This window comes from Brachycentrus maculatus, unplaced genomic scaffold, assembly GCF_059751285.1.
Source record: "Brachycentrus maculatus isolate JH-2025_06_01 unplaced genomic scaffold, ASM5975128v1 h1tg000386l, whole genome shotgun sequence".
NCBI classification, from domain to species: Eukaryota; Metazoa; Arthropoda; class Insecta; order Trichoptera; family Brachycentridae; genus Brachycentrus; species Brachycentrus maculatus.
Window position 1 is genome coordinate 1423510 of NW_028281135.1, and position 22465 is coordinate 1445974.

At 40.2% G+C, this 22465-nt stretch overlaps 1 protein-coding gene across 1 annotated transcript; it reads left to right on the forward strand.

The window, feature by feature from the left end:
- The first annotated feature begins 98 nt into the window (after positions 1-98).
- LOC148303143 (gamma-tubulin complex component 3 homolog) lies at positions 99-21570 on the forward strand. The gene is made up of 14 exons (XM_088270465.1): positions 99-166; positions 3206-3292; positions 5865-6052; positions 6411-6771; positions 7464-7546; positions 7778-7895; positions 9408-9539; positions 10107-10197; positions 11611-11762; positions 13079-13265; positions 16664-16809; positions 18144-18375; positions 18964-19144; positions 20155-21570. Exons 2-14 carry the CDS (start codon positions 3211-3213, stop codon positions 20611-20613), a joined length of 2412 nt encoding a protein of 803 aa, XP_088126591.1. The 5' UTR covers positions 99-166; positions 3206-3210; the 3' UTR covers positions 20614-21570.
- The last annotated feature ends 895 nt before the right edge of the window (positions 21571-22465 follow it).

A 22465-nucleotide genomic window follows, 5' to 3' on the forward strand; every position in this document is an offset into this window, starting at 1 on the left:
GTACAAGGCTGCATAATTTATTGTTGAACAACATTTTAAAGCCGTAAAAATATTAATTGAGCATGTAAAATCATCTATGGTTTATTTAAATTGTGACAGCCGAGTGCCGCTGGAGTGTTGTTTTTACCGCCTTTGGAGGGAATTTAATCTCAAACCTTCTAATGCCGTGAGTTTTACACAATATTTACTAAAATATTCGTCTATTTTGCTAATTACTGCAATGCAATACGTCCGCTTAATGTTTCTTAAATGTGTATTTGCAGACAATTAATTTGACAGTTCGTATCCTTGTCAATTTGAGTTTTTTTATTACCGAGTTTACTGGCGAATGTGTTATTTTATCCTGTAGCCGTCGCTTAATTTTGTTTACTATATTTTTATTCGTATTTTGTTAAGCTATTGACCAAACAGATGAATGGTCATAGTGTCGTGATATCTTAGAGGAATATATTTTTTCATTGTCCATCTTTGTAAATGGGATATCCGCACCCAGTTTTTCTTTCTGTTCGTTCTTAAAACAAAGTTATTTTATAAATTATCCGGTCTAATTTTCGAAATCGTAATTATTGTGAATTATATCCTGATGTGCGAGAAATTTGCCTTTTAAATGTATGGTTTTTTCTTCGTATATAATAATATAACATTTATTATGAATAGCGAAGTCAGTCATGCGTTACGCCTTTATTGTTGAAGCTTACGACACTCCCAAAATATGATCAGTGAAGTGAAACATAACCTCTTAGTTTATTCTGGAACCACATCATTCGATTTATTAAGTTGCCTACATTGTTATAGAAATTAATGAAATTATTGATATTTTAAATATTTAAAAAAATTATAATTTATGTTCAATTTGATTTAAAATAACCCATCTTGACCTACGTGAGTCATGTAGCTCACAACCTGTCTTGGTGGTAGGAGCTTCACCTCGGAGTCCAGTAGTGGTACAAAAATATCGAAATCTTCTAGTACATAACAATGATACACGATTTACACACAACGAAGGTTTTATAGTCCCAAGAATTAACAGTAAATATGGGAGTCGAACACTGCAATATATTGTTCCAAATATTTTTAATTTGTTGCCGACGGAGGTTAGAGGTCAAAATAAAATATGCAACAAAGGCAAAATAAAGGAATGGGTGAATGATCAAGAGTTCATTTTATGAAAATTGTAAAATGTATATATTCTTAATTTTTCTCTCTTTTTTGTGTGTATATTTGGTTAAAATGGTTAAAAACAATAAAAAATGATTTATTTATTGTTTCGGCATTAACTTTGTGGTAAGACATGTTACAATAATTAAAGAAAACACTTGTTTTATACCACTTGAGTTTTATTAAAGACTACATGCTTCAGAAGTTAAACTTCCATCATTCAGGTCTGTATAATAACTAATAATAATAAAACTCAAGTGGTAAAAAACAAGTGTTTTCTTTAATCATTGTAATAAAAAATGTATTTAAATAGAACTCCACCGACAAGGTGGCTTAGAGGGTCTTTGCAAAATAACTTTTTAAAACATGTTAAAAATTGGGATTCAAATAAATGTAAACAATATATGTTAATAAAAAAAAAACAAAAAATAAAAAAAAAGTGACTTCGTTTGGGAGGAGCGAGTGCGTCGCAGTTATAGAGAATGTGGGTTGGTGTTTCGTTATCCTCCATACAAAATCTGCATACTGGGGAGTCGTGTAGTCCAATTTTTGACATGTCGCTCACTCTTTTCAAGAACATCATAAATCAAAATACTTGATTTTTCAGGAGAACGTTTTTAAAGTTTAAAAATATAAAACAATAAATTAAAAATAAATATCAAACTTATTGAACTTTTTACTGTGCAACAGATCTTTTTAGGTAAAACCTGAAGGTTTTTTCTCCATTTGAAAAATATTAAGTATATTTAAAAAAATAATCAAACAATAACTTTTCTTCAAAATGCAAAAACAACACTTTTTGCACTGTAGCTGGTAAATATTAAGTTAAAAATATGCCGCTTTTACTGGGATATAGTACATTTTCTGGGCATTCCGAAAACATGCACATCTGAAAATTTACAATTTTTGATTTATGACGTTGTTGAAAGGAGTGAGTGATGTGTTTCCTCAGTCTGCAGTGTCCTGTCAAAGTCTTGGTTAGGATCAAGCCTGGTCAGGTTAGTGACTGGCGATAGTTTTAATTTATTTAATTTATTATTTTATTTACATAATTTGTATACATTTATTTAAAAGAACAATTTTAAAACATGTTTACAATAAAAAAATTTGCAGAGACCCACCAAGCCACCTTGTGTGTCTTGTCGGTGGAGTTCTTTTTACATACATTTAATATACACACAAAAAAGAGAGAAAAACATTTCATTTACGATTTTCATAGAATTAAGTCTTGATTATTTACCCATTCCTTTATTTTGCCTTTGTTCCATATTATATTTTGACATCTAACCTCCGTTGGCAACAAATTAAAAATGTTTGGAATGATACATTGCAGTGTTAGACTCCCATATTTATTGTTAATTCTTGGGACTATCAAACCTTCGTTGTGGGTAAATCGTGTATCATGTTTGTGCACTAGATGCTTTTGATAATAACCTAACCTAACCCAACCTTTAACTGGATCCACGCGGCTCGCATAACCGTATGTGTTTTCACAAAACATTCCCCGTACGCGGCTGACAACCGTATGTGTTTTTACTTTACTCCAAGTTTCGAACCTCAGTTCAACTTGCAGGGATTTTTTTCATGGTGTGGAACTTTGGATAAAATAATACGTCGATCCTTGGCCTTATGACATCTGTTGAAATATCTGACTAATAATTTGTAACATCACAAGGATAAATAAAAGAACAGATTCTTGAGGTCCGTAATTAGTCCGCGCCATAATCTTGCTCTATATCTGTCTCACTCTCGACGCTACGCATCGCCAGTGGGTAAGAGTGACACACGATGCGTGCTTTGATTTATTTATGTTACGATCTTATTTGTTTATATTACGATATATTTCAAGATAATGTGACACGAGTGTATTATAGAGTACCAAAAAGGCACAATGAATCCCATTGAACGTTTTTGTTTAGGAAAATAAACCGTTTCTTAATTAAATACATGATAAAAGTAATCATTTAAAAAACGGCAAAATACCGCCGCGCACGGGCGTCTCTCAGGAACAAAGTGAACGCGGTTAAAAGGTTAACTATTGTTTCAGATATCATGAGTGGCAGCAGCAGTGACTCGGTGATAGAAATATCCGAGTGTCTGAGAAAGCTATGCACCAAGCTGAGCCCAAATAAAGGTACATATTTATCTATTGTAACTGCAGACAGTTGGTAGAATTCCACATTGAATTGTTGGGTAATATATCCAAAATAAAACACGGTTTTTTGGATTGAATTCTACATTTATTTACTTACTTATAACCCTTATCCGCACCCAATGGTGCATAGGGCACTGCATCGAAATGACGCAGTGTTATCGTGATCATTACTTACATGAAGGCAAGGTGATCACTCTTGCGCCTCAGGAACCAGTCCAGGGTAATATTTAATAAATATAAGTGTAAAATCACTTTTGTCCGCCTCCGTAGTGTAACGGTCAGCACGCTCAGCTACCGTTCTGGAGGTCCCGGGTTCGATTCCCAAGGGGGTAAAATAAATATAAGTGATTTTTTCACTGTCATATTTATTCAATATTACACTGGACTGGTGCCTGAAGCAGAGGGCTGATCACCTTTCCTTCATGTGTAAACGATCAAGATAACACTGCGTTTATATGACGCAGTGCCCTATGCACCATTGGGGTGCGGATAAGGGTTTTATATTATTAAAATCACTAATACATATTTATTTTTACCCCCCCTGGGAATCGAACTCGGGACCTCCAGCACGGTAGCTAAACACGCTGACCATCACACCACAGAGGCGGACATTTATTTATGTATATATTAATACGTGTCGCGTTTCATTTTCTTCGGACATTATCAAACACTCTTTTAAACACTCGTGTTTGATAATGTCCTAAGAAGACGAAACGCGTCACGTATTACATAATATATACATAAATAAATGTAGAATTCAATCCAAAAAACCGTGTTTTATTTTGGATATATTACCCAACAAAGGTACATACAACACTTTAAGTGTGTTCAAATAATTGTTCACAAATCTGGATTATCTGCACTCAGGAGTTGTTTTTACATTTTTTCACATCTCAACCTAGACGAAGAAGATTATGGAAGTCCGGGTTTTTACATGGCTTATGACCTGTCATAGGCTGGCTAAGTCATCACTTTACACATGGGTAGAATTGGTGAATGTTACATGGTGGTGAGTGATCACTTAAACCAGCCTATGACGGTCGTAAGCCTTTTAAATGGCCAGACTTCCATATTCTTCTTCATCTGTGTTGAGTTGTAAAAAATAATGAATCCTGTTGAATATTATTAATGTTTAAAGCATTTACTTTGTGGTTAGTCATTGTAACTTTTATTGTATACATTTTTTACAAAAATGCTAGTAATATTGTAAGTAGTAGTATTTAACCACTGACTGAGATTTTTATATCTACCGGTTTCGAGACGTACCCGTCTCTTCGTCAGGACAATCACTAGCACAACATGCAAACAATACTACTACTACTACTACTACTACTACTACCATCACGCCGTTTCCCCGCAGGTGTAGGCAGAGAGGATGGAACGCCACACTCTTCTGTCCTGACATACACTCCTCGCCTCCTTCACATCCATACATCTAGTCATACATGCCCTCCGATTACGCAGACTTTTGACTCGCCAGATTTTAGGTTCTGATTGATCTGATCGTGCCAAGTCTTTTTCGGTCGTCCACGTTCTGTTTTCCCTCTCACATTCGCCACATATATTTTCTTAGTCATTCTCTCGCTATTCATTCGCTCCACATGTCCATACCACCGCACAGAGCTCTTCCTAATCTTTTCAATTATTCCTCGTTCAGCCTTACATTCCTTTCTTATATCGTCGTTTTTAATTCTGTCATACAATGATTTTCCACACATTCGTCTGGGGGAGCGCATTTCAACAGCGTTCACTCTGCTTTCATCCTTCCTTTGCCAGTTCCATGTTTCGCTTCCATACATTAGTGTCGGTACTAGCACGCCGTTGTGAACCGCTAGCTTGGCTTCCATGGACATATTCTTATTCCCAATCACTCTGTTAAAAGCACCATTTATTCTATTCTTCCTAGATATAAAAATTCTTGCACCTGTTCCAGGGATTCATTGTGCACGATAATCTTGCATTCTGTCAAATCTTTCTCTCTTTCAAACACCATGACCTTTGACTTACCTTCATTCATTGCCAGATCATTTTCCATACATACATCATACATTCTTGACAATAACAAACAATACTATTTACAATAATATTAAACACGTACGATTTTGGTCATTTAACATTTTGTGTAGTTTTAAGTGTGTAAATAGTGCTATGGTAGTATTGTTTGCATGCTGTAGTAGTGATTGTCCTGACGAAGAGACGGGTACGTCTCGAAACCGGTAGACATGAAAATCTCGGTGAGTGGTTATATACTAATATTACTAACAATTTTGTAAAAAATATATAAAAGTAATTATATTCCACTCTAATTTCTGCAAATCGAGAATGTAGAACTTTTCAGTCTGTCTTCATATATATGGGCTAAGCCCATACCGCTTTGATTTGATGCGATGCCCTGTGATGCATAGGGCATCGCATCAAATAAAAGTGGTATTGACTAGGCATTCGGGTGGGAACAGGGACTAGAAGAAAGAGCATCAACCCTTGGTTATGGAAGCAAATTTTTTCCCCAAAAGGATATTGATTCTAGTGTCCATCTTGTGATCCTGTTCAGATGTAGCGGAGGCGGCGTTTCGCATGTCCGTGGGGGCCATCTCGGCGGCGGGGTCGGGGGGCACCCTGGGGGGCGCCGGGGGGTCCGAGGACCTGCTATGCCGCCGGATACGGGAGCGGCTGCTTCAGGCGCATTCGCAGAGGCAGGCCGACTCCTTCACGCACTACCACAGCCTGCTCAAGACACAGGTACATACATAACTAAAACTATTTTATTTATTGTTTTGGCGTTAAAAGTTTTCTAAGTACAGTGAAACCTCTCATTACAAGTACTTTGCATAATGAACAAAATATTTTTTTTAAAGTTGCTCCTATAACAGAGCGATATTTTGCATTAGTTACAGAGGCAAGTCGCTTTTTCACGACATTCACTTGTGAGTTGGTACTTCCGCGCCAGTCAAAACATAAAATGATTCTCTTAATGAGTAGGATTCTGGAACGAATAATGCTATTTTTGAGAGGTTCCACTGTATTTGTATACATTTAAAATGTTGTGAGAAAAATTCTTTCTGTGTTGCCAGCTTTACCTTGATTATCTCTCTTCCAGTGCCACCACAGCCTGAAGAAGCGCGCCGCCATCCTGGAGCTCCTCTCGGCGCTGTCGGCCCCCTCGGCCTCCCCGCTGCCCTCGCCCCTCGCCCCTCCCTCCGCGGCGGCGGCGCCCCCGCGCTGGACGGCCGCGCCGCCGCTGCCCCCCGCCGCGCCGGCCCCGGGCGCCGCGCGGCCGCCGGGCGAGCGCGAGGCCGTGCAGGCGGCGCTGTACGCGGCCGTCGGCGCGGGGGGCCCCGGCGGCGAGGGGGCGGGGCAGGGGGGCGCTGGGCGCCTGGCGGCCAGGATAGCCGAGCTCGGGTACCTGCATCACAACATTACCAGATATATGGATCCTTCTTCGGGGTGTATGCCGATAGGTAAAGCTTTATTTCTTAGTCTTCATTACTAAAGGTGGTGACCCATGTGGAAGCAATGACTCTTCTCCAGTTATCCCTTGACTGTGCCGCACGTAGCGCTCCAACCACCGAGGTGCCTGCTGTTGCCTTAACTTGATCGGTCCATCGTGTGGGGATCTTCCTCTCCCTCTCTTTCCCTCCAGGCTACCGATCACAACCAGTCAATACGCTATCCTCATTGTCACGCGCAACGTGTCTAAAGAACTGAAGAATCCATCGTGTACAGACATTGGCCAGGTCAAGCCATCCAAGAGAGAGACACCAAGGCTGAAGCTGATAACACCTCTTCTAATAGTACGGAAGGCCTGTTGACGACAGTCAACAGTCCGCCTCCTCCTGAGGAGTGCGACGTGGTTTCCTCCCAGCAATGAGCAAATGCTGACAAGTTCCTGACTGGCCCACACTAGATTACTTATAACTTATGAAATACTCATAACTAATTAACTAACTACATATTTCTGAGGTAGGTAGGCAAGAGAGCATAGAACACCATGCAAATTGGTCTTTGCAAATAATCTTTATCTCTTCCACATTCGTGCATCTCCTCGTATACACCAGCCGATTATTCCCATGACCTGTCCATACCCAAGTATGTAAAATACTTGATTATGTAAAATTTTTCTCGGTTTTGAAATATATTTTTGTTTCCGCAGGCTTGGTTGGAGAAGGATTAGTTTCAGCGTTTAGGAACGAGTTGACGGAGTACTATCGGTCGGCCGCCATTCTTCAATCTCAGGTTTGCTTTATTGATTTTTTGGTTTCAAAATAAAAAAATACCACTTTTTGAGTTTGCTAATGTGAACAGGACTATAATATTTTGAGCGTGTCCAAATATGAAATAATTCGGGAAGAATTTTACATATATTTCATGCTAATAAAAACTCGACTGCTAACTCACATAAGCACGTATATATTTTGTTATCTACTGTTTTTGTACCAATTGTAAAAGTTTCTGGTTGCCTTGTAGCTGAACAGCAGCGACGGGGGGGCGCTGACCCTCCGCAGGCTGAGCGTGTGGGCCCTGGAGCCCCTGCACAGACTCAAGTGGCTGGCCATCATAGGGCACGCCGGCCAACATAAGAAAGGTATCCCATCGCATTTATCAGCGCCCTTGAGGTAGTATTTTACAAATTTGGCATTTTCAAACATTATTAAACCATATCCGCTCCCAAGGCAGAGCATTTGGAGTCCACAAACTGTCTCCAGGCTTTTCTGTCGGCTGCCAGCTCCCTCGCATCCTCCCAAGTCCGCAGCAAAGTTCTGACGAGAACTGCCGACGAATTGTCAGCAGTGGTCGTCCTGGGCGGCGCGAACCTGATGCCTTGTAAAAAAGGCAAGCTTGATTAAGGCTCTCGGGAGGCATGCGGAGTACATGGCCGAGCCAACTGAATCGCCTTTTTTTACGACAGTTGTGACCAAGATTTGCTGCGTCCTACGCCTTATCTCTTCATTCCTCACAAAGTCAAACCACCGCACGCCTAAAATTCTCCGCAGACACCTATTCTCAAAGCTTAGTACACGGCTGCTTTGGTCCCTTGTAAGGTGTCATGTTTCACAGCCGTATAAGAGAACAGTTAAACATTTATTTCAATTAATATTTAAATATAAATTAAAATGGAGTTCTACAAATTAACACGTAAATAAATATTATTATTATTATCTTGGGAGAACAAAAGAAGTGTCGGAAGACTACAAAAGAGTTGATCTGACAACACAGTCACCGTGGGGTGCAGAGGCAATGACTCTTCTCCAGTTATCCCTTGACTGCGCTGCACGTAGCGCTCCAACCACTGAGGTGCCTGCTGCTGCCTTAATTTGATCGGTCCATCGTGTGGGGATCTTCCTCTCCCTCTCTTTCCCTCCAGGCTACCGATCACAACCAGTCGTTCCAGGCTATCCTCTTTGCCACGCGCAACGTGTCCAAAGAACTTGAGAATCCGTCGGGTACAGACACTGGCCAGAGTCAAGCCATCCAAAGGTAGTTCCTGGCGAATGGACTCATTGGTGCGTCTAGCTGTCCATGGCATTCGGAGCATGCGCCTCCAACACCACATATCGAAGGCATCAATTTTTCTCCTTTATCAACATAATTTTATTATTGTCTAAGTCTTTATGAGCCCTTGAGGTAGTATTTTACGAAAATGGCATTATATATTTGTTTGACCAATAGCCACTTATGGGATTGAGGCTAGAGCAGATACTTCCAGAACAAAATCTCGACTTCGAACCTTCGAAATGAAGACTCTCCGATCCATAACCGGAAACACATTGCGAGACCGAGTAAGAAATACCGACATTCGAATCATGTGTAAGACGGAGGATATCGTTAGGTGGGGACGACAACGAAGGCGATACTGGAAGGAACATATAAACAGAATGTCAGAAGACAGACTTCCACGTATCGCCCTCCAAGGCAACCCTGAAGGACGCAGACCCCCAGGCAGACCTCCGAAAAGATGGAAAGACAGCTGGGAGTCGACATCCCAAGAGCGACATGCAGAGGCACAAACAGATCCCTAGGATCTACACAAAGAAGAAGAAGAAGCATTATATATGGCTATACAAATTATTATTATTGATGGTGTTTGCATTTCCAGGCGGCGAGTTGGTGACGTGCGTGCACAGGTTCCTGTGGCACGGGGACCCCCGCGTCACGGGCCTCGTACACCAGCTACTCTCCACCGTGTGCTACCCACTCTACGTCATGCTGTGCCGGTGGTTACTGGACGGTACGTACATGTCAGCGACAACCCTTCCAAACAATAATATAACCCATATATTTTTTTTTTGACATCTCATCAAAGTTGAAGAAGAATATGGAAGTCTGGGCATTTACGGGGCTGACGACCGTCATAGGCTGGTTTAAGTGATCACTTTACACACGTGTAACATTCACCAATTCTACCCATTATTGACAACCACACTACTCAAATTCTTGGAAGTTCTATATATATATGAACCAATTAAGAAACCTTGTTCTTGAATCACTAGAACTTCACTAGAGACATCTATTGGTGAGATGAAAAGAAGCTATATTATTGAGCAAAAACTCTTATATTAGTATGTGAGGTCCGAATCCTGGATTGTAATCACATACATGAGAAACGCCAAAAAATATCATTTTCATTTTTATTATTTTAGCTCAGCCCCGTAAATGCCCAGACTTCCATATTCTTCATAATCTTTGATGAGGTGTCAAAAAATAATATGATATATAACTCCTATAGTCGGAGATAATCCAGATTTGTGAACAAGTATTTGGACACACTCAAAATGTTGATCTGGAACTGTTACAGGAGAAATAGATGACCCGCACAGTGAGTTCTTCATCGAAGGCAGAACTAGCGTGTCCATAGAGAGGCTTTGGCACGATAAGTACAGAGTAAGGTAATTATCTAGTTTATTGCTTCTTCTTCTTCTTCTGTTGCACAGTAAAAAGTTCAATAAGTGGCTTATATTTATTTTTAATACATTATGACACGTTGCGCGTGGCAACGAGGATAGCCTGGAACGATTAGTTGTGATCGGTAGCCTGGAGGGAAAGAGAGGGAGAGGAAGATCCCCCACACGATGGCCCGATCAAGTTAAGGCCGTAGCAGGCACCTCGTTGGATGGAGCGCTACGTGCAGTGCAGTCAAGGGATAACTGGAGAAGAGTCATTGCTTCTGCAAGGGTCACAACCCTCAGCAATGAGGAATAAGACGGAGAAGAAAGAATGTTATATTTTTAAGCTTTAAAAACGTTCTCATGAAAAATCAAGTTTTTTATTTATTAAATTTTTAAAAGGAGTGAGCGATATGAATTATGCATTTAAAAGAAGAAGGTACTTTGTTCTGTTTTTTTAACGGTGGGGACTGAACGGAGTCATTTGGTCGTAACGTAACACACTACCATGCGAACATTCGTATTTCAATTAAATTTTTTCAATTCAATTTATTCAATAAAAAAAATAATATATACATAACAAACAATATTCAAGGCGTATATATCAAAAGTAAGCAATAAGACTTAAAGGTGTAGAAGAATCCCGCTTCGGAAGACTCCTTCGGACACATGGAACAGATCAATATCCAATGTGATATTGTTCAACATAGCGGTAGCTCTTCCTACAGGCGTAACCATCGGCAGGTTGGTCCTGTGTATAGGAATGTAAAACAATCTATGCCGACGCTGTCTAAGGTAACTATCGGGAACATACAGACCAATGCTCCGGATAATTTCAGGATTATCGATCATACCACGCAACAATCAATAAAAATGCGTAATTAAATACACATTCCTTCTAGTCTCTAAACTATTGTAGCCAAGCATACCCTGGAGAAACTGGGTCTGGTAGAGCCAAGGATAATAGCCGTACTCTCTCATGTAGAGATACCTCAAAAACTTCTTTTGGACTTTCTCTACCATAAGAGAGTACTTAAGCTCGTGTGGCCCCCAGATCATCGAGCCACTCTCGAGTCTACTTCGCACCAAGGAGTTATAAAGAGTTCTCAGCACGCGGGTATTTTGGAAAACCCTGGCAGTACGCAGAACAAATCCTAGCATTTTCAATGCATTACCACTGACTGCCTCTATATGATCGTGAAATGTCAGGGTGCTCACAAATCTAATGCCCAGATCCCTAACATTCGATGCTCGCATCAGATTATAGTCAGTACAGCGAGCCGAGCTTGTTCCGAGTACCCCATCCGATGTTCGGATGCTCGCCGCGAATGTTACATTATGACTACATGCTCCGGTCAGTCCCCAACTCTATAAATAATTTAAGCGAAATTTAAAATGTGAACAAATTGCGTGCAGAGAGTCGATGAGGCCGGCGTTCATCACCTCGGAGCAGGCGCAGCATCTCCTGGCCGCCGGCAAGTCGGTCACCTTCCTGCGGGAAGTGTGCGGGGAGCGGGGGCCTCTCGCCGAGCGCGACCACCTCAAGAAGGTCCTGGACAACAGCAGCGGTTAGTGTATTGTCATCATTCATCAGCAACACTGCCGGAGGCAGGAGGACTACAAAGTTCTCAGTAATACAACACTGTCTTAATGAAGCCTTTACTGAAGTGTAATCATGTCCCCAATTGAGTCCATCTATCTTTACTTAAATGTAACCGAGTTCCCAATTGTGTCCCTTTACCTTTATTGAAGTGCAACCAGGTTCCCAATTGTGCCCCTCTACCTTTATTGAAGTGCAACCAGGCTCTCAATTATGTCCCTCTACCTTTACTAAAGCATAGCCAGTTTCCCAGTTGTGTTTCTCTCCCTTAACGCGTTCACTGCGTATAAAATAATGTCATATTATTTTTTGACATCTCATCAAAGATGAAGAAGAATATGGAAGTCTGGGCATTTACGGGGCTTACGACCGTCATAGGCTGGTTTAAGTGATCACTTTACACACGTGTAACATTCACCAATTCTACCCATTATTGACAACCACACTACTCAAATTCTTGGAAGTTCTATATATATGAACCAATTTAGAAACCTTGTTCATGAATCACTAAAACTTCACTAGAGACATCTATTGGTGAGATGTAAAGAAGCTTACAATCCAGGATGCGGACCTCACATACTAATAAAAGAGTTTCTGCTTAATAAAAAGCTTCTTTACATCTCACCAATAGATGTCTCTAGTGAAGTTTTAGTGATTCATGAACAAGGTTTCTAAATTGGTTCATATATATAGAACTTCCAAGAATTTGAGTAGTGTGGTTGTCAATAATGGGTAGAATTGGTGAATGTTACACGTGTGTAAAGTGATCACTTAAACCAGCCTATGACGGTCGTAAGCCCCGTAAATGCCCAGACTTCCATATTCTTCTTCATCTTTGATGAGATGTCAAAAAATAATATGAAAATAACTCCTATAATTGGAGATAATCCAGATTTTGTGAACAAGTATTTGGACACGCTCAAAATGTTGTAAAATAATGTCATATAGTAAAACTTGAATATGCAAATTTTTGATAACCTATGAATTCTATTTTTTATTTAAATATCATAAATGTTTTCCTTCATGTTACACATAAAATTGGTTCCGAATTTTTATCTTAACACGATATACAATCTTTATTTTCAACATGATGCCATTTGTATGGATAGGGGAACCGTGTTGATGTACAGAACATTTGACTAAAGTGCAACCAGGTTTCCAATTGTGTCCTTCTTTCTTTACTAAAGTACAACCGAGCTTCCAGTTATGTCCTCTTGGCTAGACACCAATCTTACTAAAGTATCAAAATGATCTTTATGTCTGATTAATGTTCTCCATTCCCAGTGGAGCTGCTGTTCTCGGACGGGCCGCAGCTGCAGGCGCTGATGTCCTCGGCCTACCTGGGCGTGTCGCGGCGCCTGCTGGACGCGCTGCTGGGGCCGCACAAGCTGCTGGCGCACCTGGCCGCCCTGCGCGCCTACCTGCTGCTGGCCCAGGGGGACTTCGTGCAGCTGCTCATGACCCTACTCGAGTGAGCCGCCGCATTCCATCCTCTCTAGCGACATTGTCAACACATTTCGAACGGGTGTTTTTTTACGCCTGCGGACTGCTGGCGACGGGATTTGATAATTGTTTACATATAGTTTAGACAATAACCTTTCCCTCCCGGTGATACGTATTGACTACAACTCGATTTTAAAAATGAGAATATCAATTTGAAATATATTAGATACGGACACAGATTTTTTTTATTCCTCCGTAATATAATTACGTAAAACATAAAAGTATTATAATACAAAGTAATTCATTTGCAGCAACGGAAATACTTTTGTGAAAAAATCGGGGATAGAATCACCAATACACAAACGTTTTTCAGTGTGTGCGTGTGTACCGTTTTGCGTATACGCATATTGTAGCATGTCTAGTAGTGCGCTGATTGTCCTTAACGCGGTGGTCGTGTCGCTACGCTAGCTATTGCAGCTACTTGTGGTTTTTTTTTTTCTTGTTTTCAGATACTAACCAGTCCACCTGCGTAGTGTAATGGTCAGCACGCTCGTAAAGTGTGTTAACTATTTGACTAACCATCACGCTGCTTATCCACAGGGGTAGGCAGAGAGAATAGAACGCCTCACCACTTCTCTGTCTTTGAAAAATGAACTTTGCCACTTCTACAACATTCGTGCATCTTGCATCTCTTCATACATACCCATCAATTATTCCATTTTTTAAACATGATTTTGTATGAATGTGTGGTATCTGCCTCCTTAGTGTAAATATGGAAGTCTGGATATTTACAAGGCTTACAACCTGTCATAGACTGGTTTAAGTGATCACTTTATACATATGTCACATTCAACCTTTCTACCAATGATTATACATGTGTATAAATTGATCCCTGAAACCAGCCTATGACAGGTCGTAATCCTGGCAGATACCCAGAGATATCGATATAAATAACTCCCAAGTGCACAAACCCAGATTTGTGAACCCAGATTTGTCCGAATCGCCACCTCTATACAGTAGAATCGCGATATAACGAAATCCAAGGGACCAAAAAATATTAATTCGTAATAACGAATTCCCACATATAACGAATTTTTTTAAATCATACTTAGTATGTATATGTTGCGCGCCGTTGCAAAAAATGTTGCGCGGCTTTTCAAAAAGATCGCAAGTTCTGCAAACAAAGGAGGAAGGGGGCCATAGGGAACTGAATATCTACATATTTTCACTAGTTTTCTTATTAACCTTACGGTGATAAAAGTGCCGCGGGAATCGATGATACTCGTATGTATTTTGTACACAATATGAGAATGTGATTTTAAAACAGGAAAAACGTAAATATTCCTAGTTGCTTTTACTGGCCATATTTAAAGTTGAAATATAACAATTTTGTAATGTTGGGTCTGGTAAATATGTATCTGAAAATGAGAATAATAACATCAAATATAATAATAATAATATCACAAGTAGCCGCCAAAGCCGAGAACGAGAGCGGCTTGCGCGCTACTGACGGCCAGTGTTGTCAGACGTCAAAGAGTAGTTTTCGATATTGAGATTGCGAAATTACGAAATTGCGAAATTACGAGACGGCGAAAAAAAATTTTTTTCCAAAATTTACGCGATGATTTTTTTTTTCGCCGTCGCTAAAAATTTCCTAAATTCCGTTATAATCCTTCAAATTCCGTTTGATCTCTTTATTCCTTCAAAATCCGTATAAAACGGACAAATTCGTATTTGTCCAAATTGTCCGTCATATTTAATATTCCTAGTTGCTTTTATTGGCCATATTTAAAGTTTAAATAAAACAATTTTGTAATGTTGGGTCTGGTAAATGTTATTCATAATGTCATTCATTTGCAGCGACGGAAATAAATAATTTGTAAAAAAATCGGGAATCAAATCCTAACATAAAATCGTAAAAATACACAAACGTTTCTGTGTTTGCGCGTGTGGCGTGCTTTGTAAGTATGCGTGTCGTACGTCGTAACACATTACTCCGCTAGCCCAATAGTGTGCAGATTGTCTTACCCGACACTACGCCCCACTTAGGGCGCTTGTCCACTACCCGAAATTCCGTGTAATTTTACTGTCCGGCACGTCAGTTAGCGTTTTAAAATGACGATTGGCTTGGATTGGCTTGTGCTTTTGTCCATCTTTCTTCGGATCGGAGCTCTTGATCGGTGCGTGAATACGTTGCGCGTAAATTCGATCGTAAAATCGTCGTTTTAAAACGCAAACTGACGTGTCGGATGGACGGTAAAATTATTCCGTGTAGTGGACAAATGCCCTTACGATGTAGATAAAAGACGGATGCAATTTGAGGATTATTATTGTCAACAGAATCATTTCATTCAGATAAAAAGATGGATTGTAATTTGAGAATTATTATTGTCTACCATTGAGATAAGCAGGTGGACTGATTATGGGAGAGAATATACTTGAGAATTTTTATGGCCTACAGAAATAATTTCATTGAAATAAGAAGAGAGATTATAACTACATCGCCTACTTTCAAAATCCGCCAGATCCATATAAGTCGATTTTACAAAAAAAAATCCAAATTCTCCGGATAACATTTATGTTTCAAAGATTTGTCTATGTTTATATAAAATATTTTAAAATAGAGAATTTTCCGTACTCAAAAAAAACACGAGACACAAATCGATAATGACGTCATCTTAACTTTTGACCTATCTCCGCTCTCTGATTGACCGATATGGGTCAGAAGGCAAGTTTCATGAATATATCGGAATTTGAAATACAACGCTGTTTTTAAGTATTTTTTAGCGGGGTTTTCAAGTATTTAAAAATTTTGAACAATAAAAACCACAACTGGCATTCCGATAGAGTATTTATTTTCTGTCTTATTTTAAATCTTATAAAACTGGATCTAGCGGATTTTGAAAGTAGGCGACACAACTAAAGAATTATTATTGCTAAAGTAAATCATTTCACTGACTCATTGACTCTAATTACTAATTACTCAAGCTGATGGGATATTGTATTGAATTACTTTTAAAAATCGCCATAAAACCATCCGCATATGGTGCGGCGGCGCGGCTAATTTTATCTTAACATTTTTTATTTCCGCGCGGCGCCGTGGCGGCGTGGCTTTGAAATATTTTTATCATAACATTTTTTATTTGTTATAAATTTACTTAAATGTATTGGCACTTTTCCGTACGGGACAAAAGTGATTTTGTTATACATAATAACGGGATTTCGTTATATAAATGCATTTTTGTATGAAAAATTAGTTTTAAGGAATAAATTTGTTTTTTTTTTTCGATATACGTCATTTTTCGATATATCGCGATTACTTATATCGCGATTCTACTGTATATCCGAGCAAAGTCCAATCCTTTTATTCCTGCATTGAATATTTCTTCTTCTTCATGCATTAACCCTCGATTTGGTTCCTCGCAGGCCGGAGCTGAACAAGCCGGCCAGCCAGCTGTACGTGCTGAACCTGACCTGCGTGCTGGAGGCGGCCATACGTGCCACCAACGCGCAGTACCACGACCCTGACACACTCAACCGCCTCTACGTGAACCTCTTCCCACCGTCTGCTGGTAAACTATCAATCTTTTTTTTTAGATAGGAATTGCATTTCTTATGTACATTTTGTCCGCCTCCGTAGTGTAATGGTCAGCACGCTCGGCTACCGTTCTGGAGTTCCCGGGTTCGATTCCCAGGGGGGGTCAGATAAATATAAGTGATTTTTTCACTGTAATATTTATTCAATACTGAATTCTGGTACATGAAGAGGAGGGCTGATCACCTTTCGTTCATGTGTAAACGATCAAGATAACACTGCGTTTATATGAAGCAGTGCCCTATGCACCATTGGGGTGCGGATAAGGGTTTTATTATATATGTACAAGGTTTATAGATCATTACGTGGATTATTGTTTCATCTAGTTAGATGAAACTTTATTTAGTTAAATAAATATGTTTTATTTGAATCTGTGTTGGGAACAGGAGGGATAATCTAGTGTGGGCCAATCAGGAACTTCTCAGCATTTGCTCATTGCTGGGAGGAAACCACGTTGCACTCCTCAGGAGAAGACGGACTGTTGACTATCATCAACAAGCCTTCCGTTCTATTAGAAGAGGTGTTATCAGCTTCAGCCTTAGTGTCTCTCTCTTGGATAGTTTGACTCTGGCCAGTGTCTGTACAAGACGGATTCTTCAGTTCTTTGGACACGTTGCACATGCCAATGAGTATAGCCTAACAACTGGTTGTGTTTGGTATCCTGGAGGGAAAGAGAGGGACAGGAAGATCCCCACACGATGGACCGATCAAGTTAAGGCAGCAGCAGGCACCTCAGTGGTTGGAGCGCTACGTGCAGCGCAGTCAAGGGACAGCGCAGTCAACTGGAGAAGAGTCATTGCTTCCACAAGGGTCACAACCCTCAGTAATGAGGAATAAGACGGAGAAAAATAGGTGTCTCTACTTGATAAGTGGACAAACTCAAATTTGCGAACAATGATTTGGACAGTATAATATTAATATTATATAATGTAATATTTGATTACGCATTTTTATTCATTGCTACGCGGTATGATCGATTATTCTGAAATTATCCAAAGCATTGGTCTGTATGTTCCTGATAGTTAGCTAAGACAGCGTCGGCATAGATTGTTTCACATTCCTATACACAGGACCAATCTGCCGATGGTTATGCCTGTAGGAAGAGCTACCGCTATGCTGAACAATATCACGCTGGATATCGATCTGTTCCATGTGTCTGAAAGAGTATTCCGAAGTAGGATTCTTCTACATATTTAGCTTATTTTAGATTTTTGTTAATGTATTACGCCTTAAATTTAAGTTTGTAATGTGTATGTTTATTATAAATAAATAAATTGAATTGAATTGAAAATTGATGTTTTGTCTCCTCAGAGGACACGGGTTGGGACGTGTTCTCGCTGTTCTACCGCGTGGAGGGCCCGCTGGGCACGCTGCTGGAGCCGGAGGCGGCCGCGAGCTACCGCAGGCTGTTCTCGCACCTGTGGCGCGCCAAGCGCATGGAGCACGCGCTGGCGCACATGTGGCGCCGCCACGCCACCGCCGCCCGTGGGGCCGCGCGCGTCGCCGAGGCGCAGCCCCTGCTGCGCAGGCTGCATGCCCTCAGGTCGGTTACCCCTTACCACCACTCCACCAGCTCCATTATCAACTGTTCCCTGTGTCACTTTGTTCCACAAGCTCCAACATCAATTGTCACTTTGTTCCACCAGCCCCAACATCAAGTGTCACTTTGTTCCACCAGCTCAAACATCAAGTGTCACTTTGTTCCACCAGCCCCAACATCAAGTGTCACTTTGTTCCACCAGCCCCAACATCAAGTGTCACTGGATGTTGATTTTGTTCCACCAGCTCCAATATCAAGTGTCACTCGACATATATTTTGTTCCATCAGCTGACTACCGGTTTTGAAATAACCATTCCAATATCAAGTGTCACTCGGTATATATTTTGCTCCATCAGCTGACTACCAGTTTCAAAATAACCATTCCAACATCAAGTGTCACTCGACATATATTTTGTTCCATCAGCTGACTACCAGTTTCGAAATAACCATTCCATCATCGAGTTTAAAGTTGCCTGATGATGGAACGGTTATTTCAAAATGGCTAGTCAATACGATGCAGTGCCCTATGCACCATTGGGTGCGGATAAGGGTTAGAAGAAGAAGTTTGAGAGGAGTGTGGGTTTGTGGCAGGTCGGAGATGACACACCTCACGAAGGAGCTGCAGTACGCGGTGTTTGTGGTGGTGGAGTGCGCCTGGCAGGCGCTGCAGGCGGGCGCGGGGCGGGCGCGCGCGCTGGACGAGCTGCTGGAGGCGCACCGCCGCTTCCTGGACACGCTGGCCGCGGGGGCGCTGCTGGACGACCGGACCAAGGTACTCTATGCTGTCAGGCTAGCCAACTAAACTGTGTGCGAGTTGCATCAGTGCCAACATTGAAATAATTGTTTTTTTTTCAAATACAAAGAGAATTTATATAAAGTGCCTACATACATATAATTATCTTCTTCTTCTTCTTATTGTAGACCTTGCGGCCTGTTTTTAATTAGCGATTAGCTTCCTGCGACGTCGATTCCTATAATTTAGGTCATAGTAAAGGGTATAAAGGTATAGGTATTATAAGTAGAACTAGAATAATAGTGTTAATATAAAATACAAAAAATACTTGACTATCAGAAAACAAAAATTATAATTATAATTTTTTTAATAAAATTAAAAACATAAAAAAGATGAAAACGTAAAAAGTAAAAAGTTAGCAAGCACGTACCACGTGATACGTCTACAAGAAAAAGGAGCTTAAATCTGTCTCTTCAATAAATAATCCAAGCAAAATTAAATCTACACAAACTTAGGTAATTAACATCTAACAAATAGTCTTTGTGGAATAAGTTGAACAGTTTTGGAGCTATGAAAAATGAGTGTCTTTGCGCAAGTCTGGATTGACAAAAATGGATTTCTAATAAATTATTCATTCTCACTGAACAACAAGGGCCCAGAGCAGCCGTGTACTGAGCTTCGAGAATAGGTGTCTGCGGAGAATTTTAGGCGTGCGGTGGTTTGACTTTGTGAGGAATGAAGAGTAAGGCGTAGGACGTAGCAAATCTTGGTCACAACTGTCGTCAAGAAAAGGCGATTCAGTTGGCTTGGCCATGTACTCCGCATGCCTCCCGAGAGACGCCATCAAGCTTGCCTGTTTTACAAGGCATCAGGTTCGCGCCGCCCAGGACGACCACTGCTGACAATTCGTCGGCAGTTCTCGTCAGAACTTCGGGACGCGGATCTGACTTGGGAGGATGCAAGGGAGCTGGCAGCCGACAGCTTGTGGAGCTATGCTCCACCTAGGGAGCGGATATGGTTTAATTAATTATTGAGCAATTTCATTTCAGGACCTGCAATCCTATCTCGGCAACGTGTACGCAGAGATACTCACCCTGCAGGAGTACGAGGGCAAGCTGTACGCGCGCATCGCCCAGGAGAGCGACCGCCGCAGGGCCATCGAGGCGCTCAAGGCGGAGCGCACAGCCAAGGGCGAATACGGCATCACCGCGCCCGAGGAGGCCCGGAACGAAGAGGACCGCCTGCTCTTCCTGCAGTACCTCGCGGAGAGAAAGGTCGATCTCAAAGTGCTGGCGCGGACGTACGCGGGGCACGTCAAAACCTTCCTTTTGAAGCTGGCCCTCCAGAACGAAGTCAACCTGCAGTTCCTCTTGTTCCGGCTCGATTACAACGATTTCTACAAGCGCGGAGATTCAAAACTGCACGAACCCCTGACTTACCAGCACAAGCGGCTGTCCGGGGTCGGGCTGAAGGGCCATCGGAGTGCCGTGGCCCCCAGGCAGCACTGACACACTGTGGGGGGGCACATTGCCACCCTGATATACTCGTCTTGCTGTTTTAAATATGGCAAATTAGACCCCGCGGGAGAATCTTGTGTACAAATAAACGAGCTTGAGATATCAAATTGATTATGTAAAAGTGTTCTCAAATATATTTAGGTACTTTAAATTGTTAAATGAGCGAGCATTCGTAACAGTTATGAAGTTACTAACCTAACCTCAAATAAATAAAAAAAAAAGTCTATGATGAATTACATAGAAACTGTAACTGTATAGATGTGGATTTTTTATTAAAGCATTATTGACTAACCTAACTTCAAATCAATGAAAAATTAATATTTGATGAATTCCATAGAAACTGCAATTGTGCAGATGTGGATATTTTTATATTTGCATTATTGACTATAATAACGTAACCTAAAATCAATATTGAATAGTTTCAGATGGATTAATAATTGAATGATAAATTCCATAGAAATTGCAATTGTGTAGATGCGGATTTTGTTACTGTTGCTTTATTATACTGTCAATATTTTTCTACTGTTCTATGGATTTTACCACAGATTATCTGCATACTATTTGGGTAAGGTATGAGGTACATGTATCTCTATCAAAGTGTCATAAGCCGGTAGCTCAGGTCAAAAAAAATCATGTTGTCTCACTCTTACATTATGGTATTACCTGACAGACCATAAGTACGAGTGAGTAGGAAGATGTGCCATTCAGATCTTGATTATTATTATTACATTTTCGTTTTAAGAAATTCGGCATTTAAAATATTCCTTAGATTTTAATAATAAAAAGATTGTGCCTATAAATTGTTTTAATTATGAAGGATTTTTTTTGTTTTTTATTTTTTATTGTTTAAACTTGTAATGTTTTAAAATGATACCTAATTTTAAAATATTTTTTTATTGCCATGTGTATAGTGAAAAAGACTATCTAATAAAAATGTTTTTAAATGTTTTTAGTTGTTTTATTACTGATTATTGTTGTCTACTAAGGACTCCTGGTACCAACTGAGGCATACAAAATTCTTCTTCTGACCCTTATCCGCACCCCAATGGTGCATAGGGCACTGCATTGTATAAAAGCAGTGTTATCTTGATTGTCAAAAGCACGAAGGAAAGGTGATCAGCCTTCCGCTTCAGGTACCAGTTCAGGGTCATATTAAATAAATATTAGACTGAAAAATCACTAATATTTATTTTGACCCTCTTGGGACCTCCAGCGTGGTAGCCTAACGCGCTTACCACTACACTATGGAGGCGGACAATAAAAAAAAACATTTCTTGTCATCTCACATATCGCTCACTCCTTTCAAGAACGTCATAAATCAAAAATCGACAATTTTCAGTTGTGCATGTTTTCGGAATGCCCAGAAAATGTACTTTATCCCAGCAAAAGCGGCATATTTTTTACTTAATATTTACCCGCTACAGGGCAGAAAGTGTTGTTTTTGCATTTTGAAGAAAAGGTATTGTTTAATTATTTTTTTAAATAAACTAAATATTTTTGAAATGGAAAAAACCTTCAGGTTTTGCCTAAAATGATCTGTTGCACAGTAATAAGTGGCTTGATATTTATTTTTAATACATTGTGTTATATTTTTAAACTTTAAAAACGTTCTCCTGAAAAATCAAGTTTTTTTATTTATGACATTCTTGAAAGGAGTGAGCGATATATGAAGAAGAAAATGGAAGTCTAACCATTTACAGGGTTTATGACCTGTCATGGGCTGGTTAAGTGATCACTTTACACATGTTTAACCTTTACCATTCCACCCATGATTGATAGCCACACTACTCAAATTTTTGGAACTTAAACATATATCATCAATGTCATGACACTTGACACATGA